The 22,480-nt window shown below is 36.4% G+C and overlaps 1 protein-coding gene across 3 annotated transcripts in view; it reads left to right on the top strand.

Moving 5' to 3' along the window:
- The window catches only part of BTBD9 (BTB domain containing 9), a 130,292-nt gene that overhangs the window by 70,857 nt on the left and 36,955 nt on the right, over positions 1-22,480 (top strand). For all 3 annotated transcript variants that reach the window (XM_075146799.1, XM_075146798.1, XM_075146800.1), the window contains 2 exons: positions 11,312-11,421; positions 21,585-21,774. In XM_075146799.1, coding sequence (XP_075002900.1) covers positions 11,312-11,421; positions 21,585-21,774 — 300 coding nt within the window. The remainder of the gene's footprint in view (positions 1-11,311; positions 11,422-21,584; positions 21,775-22,480) is intronic.

Raw genomic sequence — 22,480 nt, 5'->3', positions numbered from 1 at the left:
ACATGTCAAACAAATTATTTTCTATTGTAGGAGATCAAGAACTACATTTTAACAAAATGATAACATTTTCTTGGGGCTATGGCACCCAATGTACCGCTCCAGCCTGATGGTAGTGTTTCAGTGAGCTAATATCCATTGTAATCAGTTGAACTGGTGCGATGTGAAGTACGGTTCTGAATTAATCAAACAGTTCTCCTGATTGCTTATTAAATCAGCAAGAGAAATGTGGCAAATTGATATGATAAATGTGGTTCTACTCTACAGCTAAAACAAATCACAAAAAAAAAAGAGTGGAAAAAGAAGCAGCAAGAACAAGAAATACTTACGTTAAAGTAGTTGTCTGTCTTAAATTCTCTGTCTTTAACCGTAACCCAACTCTTCTCACAGGACCTTGAGTTTGTGGAGACTTTATTATGTGTATACAGATACTGGAAGTCACTGCCCTTCTCTTCCACCATCTCACTGCTGCTGAGCTGTGTAGGAGTGTTTGTGCACATTAATGTAGACCTACTTGTAATCCAAATTTATGATCTTCTTTTGCCATGTTATCTATTATTTCCAGTAAAATACAATTTGATTTAAAAATAACTAGACCTATGAAGCTTAACGAGATTGAATCTGCTGCACTGTCCATGTCTGATGAACAGTCCCATAAATAATATTTCTTTTTTCCTTTGTTTTATAGCTCTGAGGTTGCAACCATATATATGTGTAGCAGGTGATACTGCTAATTGATACCATGTCAGATTTTTCTCATAAAATGCAGAACTTAGTGAATTTAGAAATAACTGGTGGATCCTTTCACTGATCTGTCTCACATCAGACATTTTTTTCACCAGTGTGAAGAATGTATCTTATAATTTCCAATGAGGCTTCTCTTCCATTTCGTAGTGTGTGATATATATTTCCATGTGAATTTGAGTCTTCACTAAATAACTTCTAAAATGCATCTAAAGAATGATCCTGGTGAGAGTTTGGTTAAGCTGTGTGTTGTCAGGAGCAGAACAGGTGTTGCACACTTTAATTATGTTAAAAAGGAACACCAAAGCAACCAGAACTGATATTCCACTAGTTTAAGTAGGGCATTACTTGTGATTTTTTTTTTTTTAAGGGGTTTTGCTCCTACAAACATTGCTTCTACTGTTGAAGAATTTAAGTTGATGTTTCTTTTAAGTGACATAGTTGCTGTTGGCGTGGCATCTGTAAATCACTGTAAATCTGTAAATCACTGAATAGTACAAGGGTTTTAATAACTGTATGATTATCTCTTTAGTTAAGGAACTAATTAACAAAGCCATCCTTGCCTCAGATCTAAACCACTTGAATATTAACACTAAATGCTTTATCATAAATGTTTTAAATGTATAAAGCAGACTCAGCTTAATGAATTACCTCACATTTCAGCATTCCAAAATTGTTTGCGCAGCAAATTACAAATTGAACCAGCAATACTTTTAATCAATTTTCTAACCACCTCCAACTACAAGGAGTTGTATCCATAGGTACAAATTTTCAAATCATAAAAATATTGATGAAAAAGATGTATCCAGTCATTTTTATGTTACCAGTACTTAGCTGATTCCACTCAGGTAGTGCTTAGCACTTTTCTGGTATAATTTTACCATAACAAATGGTAGGGTTCCTTGCATATATCCTTGGATATATTTCTCAGTAAGTAAAAAGTTTTACTGTTTGTGGGGGGGTTTTTTGGTTGGCTGGTTTTTATTTTATTTTTTATTTATTTATTTTAACGTTTCACTTTTTGTGTGCGTTTATGACCCCCTTTTGAGAGCCCTAGAGGTCTTCTTTTACTCTCTTCTGCTTATGTGCTCAAATACCTAGAGTTGCTGTACTTCTGATTAGTAATGATTCATCCAAACAAACCTTATGTAAAAAGGGTTCTTTCAGTAGTTGCCATCTTTTTATTATCATTTTCATCCTCTTAAAAAATCCACCCTTCTTTATTTTCTGTCAGATACTGAGACGCCAGAGCTAAATACAATTTTCTGTATGTATCTTCACTACAGTTTTATAGGAAGAATTTCTAAATTCCTTGCTTTTTTAAACACAGGTCAAAACCATAATTATTTCTTTGTTGAGCTACCTTGATGCAGGTTGATATATCTTTTTTTTTTTTTTTTTTTTTGGTCCACTTGCTTCTAGATCACTTTGTTCTAAAACTTTTCAAGTATTTCTTTGTCATACCATATATAGTCTGACTCCAGTCTAGATCTAGACAGCTCTTACTGAGGTGTCCTTGGAGCAGGAAAATAGTTATTGCATGTTAAATTCGCAGGCTGGTGGAACATGAGAAGCTGGGGAAAATGGAAAACATTCTTAGATTTCATTGAACACAACTTGCCTGTATTTTCTTCTGTTTTATTCAACACGTTTAAAAACGTGGAGGCTACAATGTATATATATAATGAAGCCTAAGTTAAATTGACCCAAAGCCATGAAACCACATCAGGATATACTGTGATTCAAAGAAAACAAGTCCTGTTGCAAATTATGTGCATTTCGGAAAGAATCTGGCTCCATAACACACCAGCCTGGAAGGTATGCAGAGCAAGCTCATGTCTGCTCTCTAAATCCCATGTCCACTTTGTGCTAGAACCATACTTCCTGAGGAACAATGCTTTCTTCTCTATTTAAAAGAACTACTTTTTTATATAAAATTTAGTTTATTAGGGTCCTATTTTATGTATTCAACAGAGATGGCATTAAGATAAATGAAGGTGATATTTAAGTTGGATTTGGCTGCAAAGTCGAATCAGGGATAGGGTTAAATACAGATTTCATGGCATCAAAGTCTTAGTATCTTCTCCTAACAGATTTTGAATTCATGTGGGGGAAGTCCATTATGAGATCAGGTGAAATTACAGATTCCTGCCCATATCTAGACAGGTTCTGGGATACAGAACTGTTTTGGGTTGAGATCTGACCTGAAACAAAACCTGCAGAGCCAAGTTCCGATTTGAGAAATTGAATGGAACTAGAGATGCACACAATGTGAAGATTCAGATTCAAGCAAGTTTACCTCAAATTTGAGGTTTTCTGCTTAAAAAAAGAAAAAAAATTGGAAAGCAGTAATGAAAAAATGACCGCTTATAAGCTCATTATTCTTATGTATGGAACACAAAATGCATTATCATGCAAATGTTACTTACATTCCCATGCACATCAATGTTAATTTGGTTAAATATTTTCAGAAACATTGGTTACTTGGTTGATACGCTGTTTATATATATGCACAAACAATTACATATGCTGTATAATTATTCTCTATCAATATTTTTAGCCACTTGAATGCCGCAGCATTATATTATACCTGGATACACATTTTAGCAAATTACAGAGAGAAATGCGTTGTGTTTTCAAACTTCTACACTGTTGCTTGTATTTGCATCAGTTGCGAAGGTGAAAATGTTTGTTACTGTACAGGCTTTGCAGGTGTTACGTATGCTTTTCCTATTACAGTTCAATGATTTTGTCTTGTATTAAGTGTTTTATTTGATTTGTCACTGTTGTTTTCTATATTTGCAGCAGGGATTTCCTTTAGACTTTGTCATCTAAGTGCAGGAAAATTGTCTCCTGTCAAAAGCCACAAGTGCTTTCCACGTTTGTTCTGGCTTAATTCTTTATTTTATACATTTATTTATGTCCACTGTTTTTCCACATTATTTAATTCTGGCAATAGATTTTTCCTCCTTGCTTTTTTTATCCTCCTGCCATGAGCCTGTTGTTTCAGCTGTGTGAGTCTGAAGGATTATATGTTTTACGGAGTTGTTAATAAATGGGGTTTAGATGGCAGTGAATAGCACGGTTTCCTTTTCCACTGAAAGACAAACACAATGTCTTCTAATGTGTGCTGGGCTGTATCTCGTGCATCTCTGTGGCAGTGATCAGAATGTGAATGTTAGCGGTTTCTAAGCAGTCAGAGGAGATATGAGGTATGTAGGACTAGCACTGGTGTCTCATACCAAATGCTCCACAAAGGGAAATGAAATGCCAAGTTCTTAAGAGCTCGTTTGGTACATACTGGATTTAGTTCTTTATTTTAGTTCGCTGTTGCTGTTTTGAGTTGCTCTGATAGTAACTTAGAGTGGATATCAGTGCAAAATACCAGTTAATTTCCTTTACCTCTCTTTACTTAGTCTTTTGTCTCAATATTCTCAAGGGATTGGAATCGGTGCTTAATATATTCCAGAGTTTGTCTGTATCTTACTGCTGTTATTATAATGAAGGATTAAAAACGGATCCTAGAGTTTTAGGATATTTTTATGCTTTGACACATATGTCCTAAGTACTGTTCTGATGCAGGCAGCCGAGCTTTGGTATTAGTAGCCCTCCAGGCTATCCACAGCTGAATCAGTGGTATGCTCAGCAGCAGCTGTTATCTGAATTAAATGTGTCAGCTGTACAAATGTAAACAGCAGACGTGAAACATAATACAGTTTTCCAGAAATGTGAGTATTTGTAGGCACAACAGATTGCCCAAGTCATAGTTTTGTGTAAAGGTGAAGAATTGCTCTGGGAAAAACAGGGGATGGATGAGGGCATTGTCCTGTGGCCTAATTAATCAACCCAGACAGTTCATTCAAATTTTAGTAGTTTAAGTTAAGATTCTACCAAGATCCAGTAGAACATGTTGTTTTCCTCTAGTTAAGATAATTTTCTTCTTAGTGGGGAAAAAAAAAAGAAAGAAGAAGGATACAGATTTTTCTGGTATTCCTGCCGTGGGCATCTCAGGGCCAAGTGTAGCATAACTAACTGTGACTACTGTGACATATGGATGAAATTCTTACAGCACTTAAATACTATCAATATCTGTTATTCTCAAACAGGGCCAGAAACCAAAATAAAATGTATTCTAAAGGGGCAAAATTCTCATGCTGCAGGCCTGTTCACCTGCCAGGGAAGTACTTTTAAACCCCCCAAAGTGATCAAGGTTTTCTCTTTGAAGAATGGTTCAGGGTTCTTTTTGTCTTCCCCCCAGTCTATTAGCTGAGTCTAAAGTCTGTTGACAGAGGAGCTAGTCTAGCCCTTGAATTGTGGTTCTTTTACTTTCCTATCACATAAAGATTTATAGATAACTTTGTGTTATATATGGCTGCTTTGTTCCTGACAGGAAAGTGAACAATTTCTAATTTCACTGGAAAAACTGCCTGTAGTGTTTTTAATGTCTGCCCTCCCCGTTTTTGTCTGCCATGTCTCTTCCTCAGTGAGCAATATAATTAAAATTCATAGTTTGGCACAGTATTTTGATTATACAGTTAATTCTTCATCATTCCTATGTCTCAGCTTAATCAGGTTTGCCCAAGCTTGTGTCACCCACTAACAAAGTGCTCTAAAGTTTTTTGTTCATTTAGGGTTTGGGCTTTCTGCTGTTTTTTCCCCCCTTCACCTTGTAGTAATCAAAGCTTTTAAATTATCTTGTAATTCAGCATACACAAGTAAGTCTGGTCAGTGGTCCTTGCAAAGCACTTGTAGAAAAATGACTCGGTGTGGCTATTGAAAATAATTAGCATATGCATTTATGTCGATTTAATCAGCATAAAAGATACCTGTATTGTATGTTAGTAAATGTGATCTGTTAAAAATATGGTCTTTAGCTTGTTTCCTCTGTTTTTTCTAATTCAGAGGACTACAATAATTGCAAGCATGTAGTGTGGGAGGCAGGAGAATACCACTCATCTTAGAGGTGAACATACTTGTTCTCACTACTTGAACAGGTGAAAAGTAATTGCAAAACTATGCAAAGTTTGATCTTATTCTTAAGTATCTAAAAGAATCAAGATCAAATCAAATGTTTTATTATGCGGTTAAAGGTTTTCTTTTATTTCCATATCGGTTGATTTGTAGCATACAGAGGGTACAGAGAGTGGAGAAGTTACTCACTCCAGCACTTCCAATCCCACAACTGCTTGTTTCTTATTCCCTTAGTTGCAAGAAAGAAAATACTAAGTTAACTAAGATTCATTTGTTTTCTTATGGGATGTGGTTTTTGTATGAATATGTAAATAGAAAGCAAATGCTAAGGCAGCTAAACTTCCAAAGTTGGACTCTGAACTATACAGGGTTACTGAAATTGTTCACTCCTGCAGCCTTAAGTATACTTTGATCTCATGATGATGTCTTGTAGTCATTTCATAACAAGAGCCTTTGGAGGGAGGAGGGTGTTCAGCCTGTAACTTTTTCAATGTATAGGACGTGAACTATGGTTCCTGAGTGATGAGCTGTTGGATGCTTTTCTCTGATTCACCGAGTGGCCTCACACCTTGTCTGCCATGTATAGCACAGCGGCAGAGAAGGCCGTGCCGCAGCCTGGCCTGGCTCCCTGTGGGTAGGGACCTCTCCTTAGGTTTGAAGTCCCATTAAAAAAAGGAGTTGAACTTCAATCTCTTGCTTAAGAGCAAGCGCCTTAAAGAACAGATCATTATATAAAGAGGGATTATCAGCACCAGTATTCACAGGAGTTCCTCAGAAAAGGATCACAGCTTTGGAGTCCAGGTTCACAGAAGGATCTCCCTACGCTCGATGGAGAGAAGGATAGACTTTCAGACATACATCTGGCCTGAGCACTTTCTTCCTAGCTTGCTGTAGACAGTTGTACACAGAGCCTGCTCACTGATTTCTTCTCTGTCAATCTTACCTAATTATCTCCAGATATGATACTCTTGTCACTTGATGCAGATTTGCTTGTGGGAACCAGAAGGCTGCTAGATTTTATGGTGCTTAATTCTTGTTTGTGCCTTAGGCCTGTTATCAAAGTCGGAGAGCCCCACCTGTGGCTGCACTGCCATTCAAAGCCAAAAGCAGTATCATGGTGTTGTGGGCTAACCCCAGTGGGCAGCTCAGCCCCACACCGCCGCTCGCTCACTCCCACCAGCGGGGTAGGAGGGAGAATCGGAAGGGTAAAACTGCGAAAACTTGTCGGTTGAGATAAAGACAGTTTAATAAGTAAAGCAAAAGCCACGCACGCAAGCAAAGCAAACCAAGGAATTCATTCACTACTTCCCATTAGCAGGCAGGTGTTCAGCCATCCCCGTGAAGGCAGGGCTCCATCATGCGTAACAGTTACTTGGGAAGACAAACGCCATCACTCCGAACTTCCCCCCTTCCTGGTATGGAAAATCCCTTTGGTCAGTTGGGGCCAGCTGTCCCAGCTGTGTCCCCTCCCAGCTCCTTGGGCACCCCCAGCCTGCTCGCTGGTGGGGTGGTGTGAGAAGCAAGAAAGGCCTTCACGCTGTGCAAGCACTGCTCAAAATAACCAAAACATCCCTGTGTTATCAACCTGTTTTCAGCATAAATCCAAAACATAGCCCCATACCAGCTACTCTGAAGAAATATAACTCTGTCCCAGCCAAAACCACTACAGTATCTTTTAAAAACTTAGTGATCACATAAAACATATTCCATGCTTTTTAAGCATTTGTCAAAGTTGCATGTGCTGAAAAATTGTTCATATTAATTTTGTTACCTGTACTCTTACATTCCAGCTAATAAATCGCTCCTGGAAAATGATGAGATGGTACACAGAGTCTGATTGCCTGAAGGATACTTTTATTTTTAATCATGACTCAGTTGCATTTCCGTTTGGCAGAAAACAGCTTAGGAAAAGGTACAAATTTTCAAGCGTGTCATGAGCTACAATAGGCGTTTTAAATTTCTGAAATCTATATGCTTTGAACTAAGACTTTGTAGCTCATATTGAAGTTGTCCACATTGCAGTTTTTCCTCACTACCATATTTCTGAGCCAACTCTTTGTTTTCAGTGTTCTTCTCATTAAGATGTACTACTTCACTATTTACAATGTCTTCATCTGACTCTTCTGAAACAGGTCATGTACCTTCAATATTGCTCTTCATTGGTGATATTTGAAATTCAGATACAGCTTGTTTACCTAGCGGTACTGGGCATTTCTAATAAATTCTGCCTTATTTGAAGGAAGATTATCTTTACAGTCTCAGGCTATGGCGGCTTTAGTGTCTTGTATCAAGTGGAATAATAAGCTGCAGTTTTTATGCAAAATCAGAGAATGTGATTTTAGAAGTTAGGGTGTTTAAAGTAATTTTGAAGATTGCATTATTTTAATTTCCACCAAGTAGAAGAATGCAAGATTCAGGTAGGGAATCATGCTGATCTCTCACCTTGAGAGACATAAGGAAAGAATAAACTGTATGTATTGTATTGGGGAGAAGGGATGGGATTTGTCATATCATTATGTTCTACCTTGCAGTAACATTACAACATCGAAATAATATACTTTAGATTAATGTATACATGATTATTTTAATGGATGGGATTTTGTTTTACATTACCACAAAATTTCATCTTTCCAGCGATGTGAAACATTGTCACCTATTGTTCAAAATAACTGATAGGCTATTTAGCATATAAGAATAAGCTTTGTTCCTTTCTACATGTTGGCAAAGAACTTTGAGAGCCAGTGAGTGATGTTATTTAATCTAAGCGTGCAGTGTGATAAAGATGCTTTTCCCATGGCAAACTATTCAAGTCTTGTGTGTCTTTCACCCTCTTGATTTATTAAAAAAAACCAAACAACCAACAACCACAAAAAAAAACCCAAAAATGCCCAAAACAAAAAAGCCAAAACCAATCAATAAGTTTGCTCTAGTGTTACAATTTCACAACACAAAAAATCTAAATAAATTAGCTTTTAAAGCTAATTATGAAGCAGTTTCTTGTGTTCCTATTAATATTGTTACTTTGTTTATTCTCTAAAACTCTTTAAAGGAAGTGTAACTGAAGTATGTCAGAGTATCTGCATTAGTAATGCTCTGTTGGTTAGCCTAGAGCATGTTTTGTCCAAGCAGTACAACTCAGTCAATACCTTTCTTGCCCGAGAGAGACGAGGGAGTCGCTATGGCAAGCCAGCCTCCGCGTGCGCTTATAAATGTTCCAAGATTGTTCGCGTGTTTAGTCGAATTCTGCGCTTCTGATGCTGGATAGAACGAGAACATTTACTGTTGTCAGATCCTGATTATTGCCTGAGTATGTAGGGTTCATACTGTGCTTGTGAATTGACAAAACAGAAAATAATCTGAAAAGACTGGATCAAATATGTCTGTGCCTGTAACTTCAAGGAGGAGGCATACCCTTAGCTGAAGATATCTACCAGACCTCCTAAAACTGAAGGATTCTTTCAAATTTCAGGTCGACTTTCTCTGAACAAAGCAAACTGTTAGATCCCCTGAATAATTTGATTTTAGTCTTTTCAGTGGATCTTCAGTGTCAGTTTTGTAGAAGGCCAGCTTTGTGAGTAGAAACCTTGGGGTCTTGCTCCTCTGTGTCTACTGTGCTTTTGCTATGACTGTACCTGACTGTGCGTCACTTGCAAAAGCGCTGCAAATTATCCTCGGCACGTTAAGAAAAACTGAGGCTGGTGCGGTTTTGCCTTCATAATGTGAATCCCAAAATATGGCATTTCATCTATCACTTTGCAGCAACTGACTGGTTCACAAGGGCGAGTCTGGGGAAAGAACTGCTGTTTCCCTGACTGTCAGCCAAGATTCCTGTGATGCTTTTTGCAGGCACTTGGCACAATTACATAGCAAGGGCTAAGTTCTGCCTTATTCTTAAAATACAGGTTCACCTTCTTTATGAAAAATAAGTATTTGCTCCAGTTTTGCAACTTTTACTTTTTCTACATAGAACAACTTGCAGGAAATTTGCTACTGTGATAATTGATCTGTGAGTTAATGTTAATTAGGGAATAGCATATCATTCTTTTTGTTTCAAGTCATGATAATTGAAATATTTTTTTAAAGTGAAACTTTGAGCATATTGTATATCAGTTTTGTAATTTTAATCAAAATATATAGTAGTTTTTTTAAATGAAACTATTATATAAGTTAAAAGGAGCAGAGGTCAAAAACTGGCAATTTTAGTGATGTCATGATATTCAGGTAACTTAGGTGTCTCTTGCAGTCATTTGCATGTTATAGGTAGATTTTTTAAAATTATTTTTCTAGCAGATTTTTTCTATTTATGGTAAAGACACAAATATCAGTAATAACAGTCATTGAGGCTTGCTTATAAGACCTCTTTCATAAGGCACTCAAGTCTTGAAGTTTAGGAGGAGATTGAACATTAGTACGGTAAATAGCAATGAGGTTTTTTTATTGTTTAAAAAAAAAATCTCGGGACTAAAACCCGTGTGTCTTTTCAACTTGGTATGATGAAGAATACAAGCCAAAATAATGCTGTTGGTGAACGGCCATTATGTTGGAACTATAATTATACTACGTGAGTGAAAGGTTGTTTTATACCGCAGTCCAGGGATATTACCTAAGATTCATACATTCTGAATCTTCTTGATTGAAATTAGTTCATTTAATACAAAGCTTTCTGCAGTGTGGGTAACGCATTTTGTGGGGAAATGGTATTTGTTTTAGATAGTTTTCTGTGTCACTTGTTCAACATTTATTGAGATGGTACACAATATTCCATGTAGGATTTTTCAAAATTTATAGTAAGAACTGTTGGATCTCTTCAGAAAATGTGGGAATTGGACTGAATCAAGGTTAATGGCTGTTTATAGATGGTGAAGCCTCCAAGGTAATACAGAAGGTGAATAGGTCACAGTGTTCAAGAACAGCTCTATTTGATTTTCAATTAAAGTCTAGAAATGTAAGTTATATAACCAGGAATGAAACCCAGAGCTAGCTTTGTTTCATAACATTTGACTGTTCAGATTTTTTTTTTTTTAATTAATAAAAGATACACCAACAAAGACATTGATATCCTGTACATCCAGTGTTACAATTAGAAACAGCCATATTAAAATGGATTAATTTTTGGCTTCTGCAGAGAAGCCTCACTGATTTGTTGCGTTTGTCCTGGCTGTATGAAATCTTTCATTGTGGTCAAAAGTAGTTGGTAAAGGGATTTTTTTATTATTATTATTATTATTTAAAGCCTCCATGAGCACACATTTGCACTAAAAGACCATTTCTGAACCAGAAAGTCCTTCATTTTGCTTTTCTTGGCAAATTAGTCCAGAAAGATTTTTGATAGATTTCACAGCTCTTTAAATTTTTTTTTTTTCCTTAAATTGTACTGGAGCCAGCATCCTGAGTAGATGCAAGTTTGCTGTGAAATTTATACTCTTTTTACTCCTTTTCTTATTTTAGTTTTATTTTTTTAATGGTTACTCAGTTCTTACAGGTCTGCACAATATAGTCCAACTGAGTCATTTATATTTTAGTGCATAGAAGTTTGTCATGCTTAACTTGTGCTACTTACCTTTTTTTTTTTTCCTCTCCCCCCTCTTCCCCCCCATAGGTATATTCGAATTGTTGGGACCCACAACACAGTGAACAAAGTTTTCCATATTGTGGCATTTGAATGCATGTTCACGAACAAAACCTTTACTCTTGAGAAAGGTCTGATAGGTAAGAGATAAAACTGTTTTCCTTTTACATGAACTGTTGCAAACGCATGCCTTTTAAGACTGGCCATCACTGCACTCTTACTCTACGTCTGTTTCCACGCAGAAATCTCTAACTTGACTTAAACAATGTTGTAAGCATAGAATTAGTTGGCCAGTCCTTGCACCTTCTTTGAAATTCCAGTTCTGTGGATTAATTAGTGATGCTGCAGGAATGCTAAAGTTCAAATTAAATCAACTGCTGCTGACAAAGCCACTGGTAATTGAGTCACTATGTGCTGCTAATCTGATTTTTCTTTGCATGTCATAGTATGGTTGCTCTTGCCTCCTGCTAGGTTAGCCTGAATTCTGTAACAAGGGTGGAGTAACCAGAGCTATTTATTGCAGTGAAGATGAATTTGGGCATTTAGGGCCTCTTATACAGCCTGGTTTCAACTGCTGAAAGTAAACGCTCATGTGTTGATTTTCCCCTAAAGAGTCATAGACACGCTTAGCCATGGCTAAGACGTTATACTGGCTACCCTTGTTCTCAGAACGCCACGTTGGTGGAGCTCTGTTACCTCTGCAGCTCCGGACAGCTTATATAATACTGATTCAAGTATCTACATCGTATTGCATTACTTAAGGTAGAAATCCCCAACAGGCCAACAATACTGAATGATAAACTATGTCAAAGTAAGATTTAATATTGAATTTTTTTTTAATAGTCCAAACAGGTGATTTCTGTGCTTTCTTCCATATAAACTCACGCAAGTGAGATCCTGAAATTCATTGGGAAGAATTTTGTGCACCTTTTAGTAGTTGTCTAGGAGGGATTTCCCGCAGTTTGTTACTTCTGGCATGAAATTGAGAATTTCAGAAAAATTCTGAGTTCATGCTGGTTTTAAACATATATTTAAATTTTAAGTGTGCACCTATGGTAGATGGAAGGGAAAACAGTTTTCAAAAAGGAATGAGAGGGAAGATTTTAGTAAGACTTATTTCTTTTAAATTTTTTTCTGAGAAAACTGTAATATTTAGCTGTGAAAAACTGGAACCCAACTCCTTCAGCCTGTTCCCCATCTGTTATACAAAGGCATCGCGTGGTTACACCTGATCTCATGAGGTTTGCTGTGTAATTTCACAATTTTTTTTAGAAGCATAGAATAAGTAGCCCGACAAATCACACTTTACTAATTTTTATGTTACATAGCCCCAAAGTGTACAAGCTGTCCCATAATGCAAATAGAAAGTTTTTGCTTTGTTTTAGGGAGTTTGCCAGTAGTATTGCAATTGCTATTGACAAGAAAATAGAATAAGCAGTAAGGAAGAACTGTGTTTAAAGAAAACATCTACCTTCAGTAAGCTAGTTAGGGGAGAAACAAAATATGTCAAGTTTAACAAAACCTTTGAGCTAAATTTCATATTTAGCACTGCCAGCTATGAACTTTTAAAAGCTTCATACAGAGTCAGAGTTACTGCGTGCACGTAAGTGATGCGTATATGTATATATATTTGATTTAAGATTATCAGTCTTATTTAGCAAATGCTTAATTTAGGACTCAAATAACATATTTGCTTTCCTTTTTTTTTTGTTTACTCAAATATTGTTTGGTTGTAACAGTAGACAAGGTAGTGAATCCATGTATGTTCGTGGAAGTGTACTTGTACTGTAATTGACTTGTCTTTCAGATACTCTATGATATTTTGTGGTTTAGTGAGCATTTTGGTGAGACGGACTATTTGATCTGTTTCAGCATTTCATGAGTTTCAAAGAAAATCTGGGGATGGAGACTTTATATGGCTTTATTAAAATTTATCCGTTTATGAAATTTTTTTTTGTAGTTAGAGAATCTTACAGGTAAATAGGGTTTGGGCTACATAATAGTAAGTATCTGTTGTTCATGGTGATTAGTGGAACTATGCTATCATTCAGTATGGGTAAATCAAGCTGTTGTACATGTAAATCATTTGAAATGATCTACAATAAGCAAAGAGCGGCCTGTAGAGCTTTTTATATTGAAGGGATGGTAGGCAATACAATTAATAGAAAATTAAAAGAGTAAGAATTCAGTGAATAGTTAATTGAAAGAGGGATGTGGACCAACTACCACATTGTAAATGAGGCAGCAACAACTGGATACATGACCTTGCAGAATTTATGGTGAGAAAGGGACAAATGGAAAGATTTTGGGACTAGTTGAGGGCAGTCCTGTTGTGAAATGGTGCAGGGGCACAAAGGCTGTTCCACCAGAATTTATGGCCATCAACGTTACCTATTCAAAAGTACTCTCAATAGCTTTGATCCAGCAAAGTGACCTTATATTCATTTAGTGCTTCGTTTTATATACCTGTGATAGTTACAGTAAGGCAGAATGTTATCTGGCTCCCTTGGTCAAGCAGACTGTCCCAGTTCCACTTCTGTAAAAAATCTGTGTGACTGCCAATGGGGTAGTTGGCACAAATTTATTTTATTGCTCTAATGAGGATTTGTAATGTTTGTTTCTATTTCTGCAGTGGCTGGATAGGGTAAGGTGAACTGAAAGCAGTTAAGAAAGCTTCACGAAATATATGAAAGTGCAGTAATCAGAGTAGGTTGCTTTTAAGCTTGACTGGGTATAGAAGCTTTCATCCTCAACCCTTGAGAAGCAGTATTAGGTAATACTACTGGGTTATGCAGTATGGTGTTAAATACGGTATTAAATTAGGTTAGAACAAACACAGCTGCTGTTTCTATAACCTGTTTTATTAAAAAAATGAAACGTTGGTCAGCCCTTGAAGGCCATATTGTTCTTTTGGAAAGACTTTGTGACCCTTACTTCCACCAAAACAACACTGAAGATAATATGCAAAGAGTTTGTCATTTGAAACCTCATTTGAAAGAAATAAGGCCACTGGGGGATTTGTTTAGAAATCTTATGTGGAGATTTAAGAGTAATTATTTAATTTTCATGAAGCCTAATCTATGTAATGGCTGTCACTGCTATAAAGTGAAGATTAGAAGGCTGGTAAACAAATAATAAAAACAAAGTGCTGTTTCATGATAACAGCAATTTTATGTTGCTGTGTTTTTGCATACAAGATTTTCATGACAAATTATTAACTTGACGTATTATATTTAAAAGTTAATATGGAAGATTATTTATACAGTTACTTTATACAATACTGGATGCAGTACTGACATGACCCATTGGTAGTTGAGTAGCAGTTTTGAAGTAAAAGTAGCAGGAAATGCTCTTTTTAGCACTGTCTGGTGTTTTAGTGTTGGTTTACGCTTTATTGTCTTGTGAAATGAGGTGACAGAAATTAATTCAATCGTATCAACGCAGATGTTAGGGTTGAGATGTAATTTTCCTTGTGGTATAGTATTATCTCTAAATGTGTAAGCAAGTGAACAGTTCTACGTATTAGAATCATGAGACTGACATAACTGTTTCATTAACAGAGATGTAAATATTTTTTAAATCTCAAAAGTATAGTGTTTGCTTTTAATGAACTTCCGCTTCTGGAATTTTTGAATGGTCTTTAGTCATTAATATTTAATCTAGAATCCAAAACAAATGAAAATTTTCACAAGCAAGAGACGTACTCCTTTGGAGGCAGAAGCGGTACCCAGTGTGATGTGATGTTTTGTAAAAGCTTCTGATCTGCCCAGTGGCAAGAAGCTGCAACAGTGGGTAAGGGGCTGTTTCTGTGCAATGCCTGTTTTGGGTTTGGGGTTTTTTTCCCCACCTAAATATAGGAAGCAATTCCTCTTATCTGCCTCAAAGGGAAAAAAATTATAACCTCGCTTAGTCCTTTAATCAGTACTCAGTGCTGAGGGCCAGTCAGGGACTATGCAAGCATCTGGGTTTGACCATCCTACCATCCTATTTTGAGCCTGGTTAAGGTCATAGGGAGTGCAATGTGGAAGGCTTTATATGAAGTTGTGTTTATCTGTAGTCTCTCTCAGTCTATCGACTATCTTGTAACTTGTACGTTGCACAAGAAAGGGAGAACAGTGAATAATGACTGAAGAGCAGGAGTTGGATATAAAACGCTGGAATGTCCTCGGTCGCTCTCTGGGGAATGCTGTTCAGTACTTACGAATCATTGTGAACCTTCGTTTGTGTGCTGTTCAATGCCTTAGGAGAACTTGTTTTAAAAGGGAGAAAATGAAATGAATAAATAATCATTCACTTGTCTCTTACTCCCTGGCAATTATTGAAAAAAAAAGAAAATTTAAATGTATAACAGAGAGAAACCAGTCATATCAGTTTCCTAGTGTGTGTTTCAGCTTTGTAAAAGATTGTTCTGTCTCTCTCCAAGCAGTGAGAGATGCTATTTTTGTGTCTAGTTTAATGTTGACTCCAAACAAAGCTATCGTATTTTATTTCTTCTCTTTTTTAAAGGTTAGCCTTCTTTCCCCAGCAATGTAAGTCAGCTCTGCTGCAAGCATAGCCTTAGGAAATAATGAAAATTTGAAAATTATCTAAATACTGCAGGGATTTTTTTTTTTTTCCTCTTTCTACAGGAAAGAACAGCCACATGGTTGGTTTAGTTACTGCTACCCATTCTTCAGCAGAGATCTGTTCATATGGTTCCAGTTACTTTTTTTTTTTTCTTTTTTCCTTTTCTTCCTGTTTCCAGTGCTGCAACGAAGGATGCATACTTCCTAGGGCTCTTCTGAAAAAATTACTATTTTTGAAAGCCTTCTTCAGGCAGAATGTTTAATGGAAGATCCCTGTAGCCAACCAATTTGTTGGCAATTAAAAGTATGGCCAGTTCTAGTGACTTGAATGCTTTAGTCCTATTTTATTGGATCAGAAATCACGAGCTCTAGCAGATATCAACTAAAAAATCATCCTTCTCTGAAGTTATTCTAATCCAAACTGACAGTTGGACATTGACAAATATTAGTGGGGTTTTCTTCTCCAGCTAAATATGGCTTGCAGAAAGCTTTTCACTGAAACAGGCAGAAATGCTGTTGGTATTTGTTTGAAGTTGATATTTCTTGAGTTCTTGATTGATTTCTTGATTGAAGATTCAAATGAAATGTAGCAATGTCATCAGCAAGTTTCAGCTCAAGAAAATAAGAAAGAGTATGTGGAAGGGGAGACAGGACTTTGTGACTATACTTTTAATTAGCTAAAAAGTCTCTAGACTTAATATTTGCTACCATGTAGCAAATAAACAAGTGCTAATTCATATACTGAATAAAGAATAGACTTAACAAATCTTTTGGCATGTGGAAAATAATGAAAGCTCAGTAGATGTTCAAGTAGAGAAGGAATGCAAATCTATGGTTAAAAATTGAGAGATTGAAAGCTGAGCATTCAACAGCTGTCAGCATGAGAGAAAAATCACTTCTTCGTATTAACTAAAACAAAAATTTATTTCTTCCAGTATAATTTCTTGTTTATAGTTTCTTCACAAAGTGATGGTTTTGTAAGTGTCTTAAGAGAATTCAGTAAAATGAACGGTTGTGTTCAGTGACGACACTTTAGCTGAGAACCTTTGGCTGACTGTTGCCTAGAGTGCATATAAGTATATTCAACAGTCCATATTGCTTTAAATTACTGCCTTTCTATAAAGTAAGACTAGTTAGTAGATCTGCTGTCTCTCTGTATGTTTATTTTAGTAATTGAATTAAGGTTCATTAATGGCTGCTTTTGTGAGCGGGTGCAGGAACTCTGTTCTGTTCCTTCCTGTGTTGCAAAGAGTTGTTTCAGGATTTTCTGACATTTTTTTCCCCCATGTTAGCCAATTGATTGCAGTGAAGTTACAGTGGATGGACAGAAAACAAAATTTGACCTGTCCAGACTGGGAGATGAAAGGAAGTACTTTACACTCAGATATGGAAGCCAGTTAACAACAGCTGTGTTAATTTTTTTCTGAGTACTTCAGGGAAAAAAAAATCCTATGGAAAATCAAGTAAAGAGAAAGAAGAAAAAAAAAAAAAGCTTAAGGAGTGATAAATAAATATGACTGAGGCTACCACATACTCCTGGTACATTTTTCTCCTGGGGCATCTCTGAGGACAGTTGAATAATGTATGTGTCTTATCTTTAAATATAGCCAGTATAGGTGGCCCTTAGGCCATGCCTTGAAAATGACAATCCTTGGTAAAAAGACTATTACTAGAATTAAATATACTGCCAAGCTGTTCATTACTCCATACTGCAGCATAAGACCAGGAGACAAGAAAGTAAGTTTTAATAAATATTTTGATGCTGCTGTCCTGTAACCGCAATCATCTTCTCCTTTTGTTTGCTTACAGAATGTGTATGCTTTGCTAATACCCATCTTTTCTGTTCCATAAAAGCAAATCAGATTTGTCAGAGCAAAACTGCTGTATGAACAGTGGAAACAAAGAATTTCCGTATTTGTAATCCCCTCTTTTGTTTTCTCTTACAACATTGGTTACTGTAAAAGCTGGATTGCTGGTGGATTAAAAAAAAGAAACAAAAATAGAAACAAGACTGGTGGTTTTGGCAGTATGTTTTTGTAAACAAGTGACCTAAATTGAAGCAGAAATTCTAATGGGAAGAAGGAAGAGAACCAGAAGATTTGAAAATACAGCACAGAGCAGAGTCCCCACCAGATGGTATTTTTAATAAATTTATCAAGCGGATATAAAAGATGATAATGAACATTCAAAATAGGGAGTGGCAAACCCCCCTAGAGAGAAGGAACAGTATGGCACCTTCTGCACACTGCAATTAGTTAGAATCACTTTCTAATTAACCGTTATATTAAAAACACACTAAGTTTCTGTGCGGTTGTTAAGGAGTTTGACTAATCAGGGTAACATCTTCTTAGGAGGTCATGGATTAGTGCAGAAATCTAAACGTGTGAAGGAACAGGATGATGCTCAGAGGGCATGCAGGTAAAATATTGGATGAGCTGAGCTGTACTGTGTTCAACTAATGCCTTACCTAGCTCAGAGGGTGTCCAGAATATGCCATAGAGCCTCAACGTGAACAGTGATTTTGACACTTCATCTTTTACCTGTTTTTTTTAACCTAGATTTCAGTAGTTTCCTCTTCCTACAAAAAGCAGCAATATACAGAAGATGCTTCAATGCCTATATAAAATGGATACTCAAAGAAGTTCCCTTACTGCCAGGGCAGAGGGGAAGAAAAGGAAGCCAAAACAAACTTGATTTTGATGCCAGTACTCTTAGTTTGCGTTGTTAGTCTTTTTGCTTTATTCAGATTGTTCCCAGTGAAGTACTTCTAATGTCTGCCACCTGCTCCCCCATAAGAATCTGGGAATTTCTGAATGCCTCTTTTCAGTAATAGGGAATCAGGTTTCTAGAATAATAATGTGCTGGTTTTAGTAATTTTTTATGAGCAAACAGAGGTGATGGTACGTTTGATAGTGCAGTAGATTTTTCAGAAACCGTTGCCTTTCCACTGCCTTGGATTATTACTTGGCAACAAGCTTGCATTTTTTTCCCGTGTGTTTTATGGTGTTTTGTTGGTTGGTGGTTTTCTTAAGATCATGCTCCTGAGACCACTAGCACACTTAAAACACAGAATCCTAGCTCTTCGTGGAAAATTATCTCTCTTTTGGGTGCTGGAGACTCTTACAATTAGCTCTGAAATTTCACATAGCTATATTTTCAGCCATTTTCAGATGTCGTAGTATTTTAAATACATATTTCACAGACAACTATTAAAAGTATGTAATTAAGTTATCAGTGTGCAGTGGGCTTAAAATGGTACATTTGCATCTGTACTATACATCATTTGTTTTCTCATGAAAATTCAAATAGTCTTGGTTGTACGTCTTCTGTATTTCTAATTTTTTTGTGCCGTTCTTGTTTTGGCTTGTTTATTGAAAACCAGAAAAAGAACAATAATCTTTGGTATGAGATATTGTGAATTTGGAAATTTTGTTAAATTGCTCATTGTCATTCAGATAATTTTTGGTAACTTATTTCTTCCTCTCTCTTTTAAATTGCATTCCCACACAGATTGGTTGTCCTTCATCAGAGTTGACACACAAAAACTTAGCTTTTTTTTAATATACAGCCTGTGCTAAAAGAATTTTTGTTATCATTTAGATAAAACAATCAATGCTTTTAACATTTTTCCCAAAAAAACCAAAGGCTCAACAGGCAACCTTGATTTTTACATGTTCAGAGAGCATCATTTTTCACCCTTGTTAATTTTTTGATTGAGAAAGAGAATAGAAAGACATACGTGTGTGAAAAATTGAGGAGGTTAGCTAAAAACTGGGCTTTTTAGCAAAGTGCTGGACCTGACTACGGTGTCTTAAATACCTTTTTTTTTTTCCCCCATGTTCATCTGTCATCTTGCTGGAAGGTGACGTTCAAAAAGGGATTCTCTCTGAATTACAAACAGAAAGAAAGTACCATACTTGATTAAATGTTAACAAAGGGAAATAATAGGTAATTCCAAAAACAAGTGTTGAAGCACTTGTAAAACATTGCTGGAAAAGTACTCTATGCACAAGAAAATACACCTCCTTCTTACAGTGTGCTCCCAGAGGAGCTGCTGTTGTCTTGATCTCTGATGAAATTGCTGAAATTATGCCGAGCTCTAACTACGCTGTGAATTTTGGAAGGAAGGAGGAAACTATTTGGCATTGGATTTGAGTCAGATTGAGCAGGACTAAGTACAAGAAGAGCATTCCTCTCCTTGGAAAGTTTTCTAGAAACCAACACTAAAGTTATGTCCTTTGCTAAAGAAGAATAACTCCCAATACAACACTTTTTTTATTGCTGAGTATGTAATGTTCTCCTGCTTCTAAAATTTATTATCCTTTATCTAATTTGGTTAATAACAGCAGTTTCCAAGCTAGAGCATTCAATTTTGGGTGTGCCAGGGAGAAGGAAGAGCTGAAGTTGGATGATGCTAACACATGGACCACAGTGTTGGATATGTACGCTGATTGCAAGAGGGGTTGTAGAGGTGAAAGAAAGAGTTCATTATAGATGTTGCAGCACAAGGTAGCAGTTAGCACTGACCTGTGCAATTAGAATTGTAATCTTACGTTTTTTTAACTGAGACTGCGTTCCTCTTGTCATGGTTTTCTCAGGAATGCTTTTACGAATTTGAAAATTCTTTGAGTTCCCTAACTTGCTCATTTTCCCTGTAATATTCAAGTAACTGCATATAAGATGAATGAAAGAAGGCAGATTCGATATTGTGCAGTAATACCTTTGACTTTCTTTGGCATAGCAGGCTACTGCTGGCATTTTTTGTGGCTACATATAGGATAGAAAAAAGAATTATCCAGTAAAGATCTGTGATGAAATTAACATGGGGGGCGAGGGGACGGGGAAAGTACTGTATAATTCCATCACTATCTCCTGAGGGAAAATCATTATCCTGTGTTTTGGCCTTCCTTTTTTCAAAGGGATGGGTTTTAAGTAGTTTCTTTTCTTTTGCTGTTGGGATATTATAATATGTTTTTTGTGGCATTCAGTCATATCATTTTTGTGACTCTTGACTGAATACGAAATACTTCTGCACTTGCTGTTCCATCTGTGTGGCAAACCTGTTGGGCTCTCCTTCCTTTTTGGGGGGACAAGTAGTCCAATACTTGTATTGAAGAATTTTATAAGTATTAAAAAGCACTTTCATTTTCTAAATTCTGGGGTGCAATTTCTAATCACAGTCAGAGATACTGTCAGAAGTACCCATAGGTATGTGTCGAGAATAGTCTCCTGAGCTGTAAGACTTCAAGCCCTGCTTGCAAAGGCTTTGAGTCCTGACTTTCCACAGTCCACATCAGTGCTTTAAACTATTTCCCACTTAGTCCTCTCTCTCTCTCGATTCTTTTTCTCTTTTTTCTTTTTTCTTTTTTTTTTGGAGGCAGGGCAGGGGGGAGGGGAGGGAGGTTTCATCATGCAAACAGGAAGAAATTGTTTGAAAATTTCAAAGTTTTACTGGACAAGAATTTTTTCCCAATTGTATTAAAAGAATGCTTTCATACCACCAAGACAGAAATCCATCTGTTAATTTACTAAGCTATTCCAGGATCAATGCTATAAAAATTATCTGTACCACTTGATTCTGCTTCATAGTTCATGTTAAATAAGAGTTAAATTTCCTTGTATTGATCATACTTTTATCCTTTTTTTTTTTTTTCTCAGTTCTTTACCAGAAATAAAGACCATTGGTACCAGAACTGTTTCTGACTGTATGTCTGTCTTCTTTGTGTTTTAATTCACAGTTCCCACTGAAAACGTTGCAACAATTGCAGACTGTGCCAGTGTGATTGAGGGTGTAAGTCGCAGTCGCAATGCCTTGTTGAATGGAGATACAAAAAACTATGATTGGGATTCTGGGTACACGTGCCATCAGCTTGGGAGCGGAGCTATTGTAGTACAGCTAGCACAGCCTTACATGATTGGTTCAATACGGTAAGAGGGTTTATTTTTCTCTAAATTAAGGGCAACAGTGAAACTTTGCTGAGCACAGTTATTTTCTTCAGAATATGTGACATTTGGAAACGACGATAATTAGGGGACTAGTTTAGTAGTTGTCATTTGGCTTCTTACTTCAATATAATGGGCATGTTAAAAATTAAATGTGTGAATTATACATCGAGATACAGCAGTGCAGTTCCAGAAAATACTACATTTCGGAGGCATAATAATAGTAATAATCAAATTGTAAGATTAAAGGTACATACTTACATTAAAATAGAAATTTAATTGCAGCCTCGCTTGTCGTCGAAGTAGATGTGGTTCCTCATATCCACCTCATTGTGAAAACAAAAACATTTATTGAAGAAAGCCATCATCTCAAGTCAGCCAGGTTTCCTTTTCACTATACAATTAGTACCAGTTCTTACTTGAACATGGAGTGTATAATAGGGTACAGTAACCTGAATATTGCTTTACAGTGTTGAATTAATGAATGTTTTTAGATCTGGATTGAAGTTCTGGATTGGGCTATTTCTACAGTGAATGTCTAATTATAGGAAGAACAAACTTTTGGCTAATGTAGAAATAGATTGGAGAGGGGGACTGTTCACAGGTGAAGACAAAAATATTCTTGCCAACTTCAGATTCTCTGAGTGTAAATAGGTTTTTTTGTTTCATAAAATCAGACATACAAAAACTT

Source organism: Calonectris borealis, chromosome 3 (genome assembly GCF_964195595.1).
Source record: "Calonectris borealis chromosome 3, bCalBor7.hap1.2, whole genome shotgun sequence".
NCBI classification, from domain to species: domain Eukaryota; kingdom Metazoa; phylum Chordata; class Aves; order Procellariiformes; family Procellariidae; genus Calonectris; species Calonectris borealis.
This window is presented reverse-complemented; position numbering and strand designations above follow the sequence as displayed.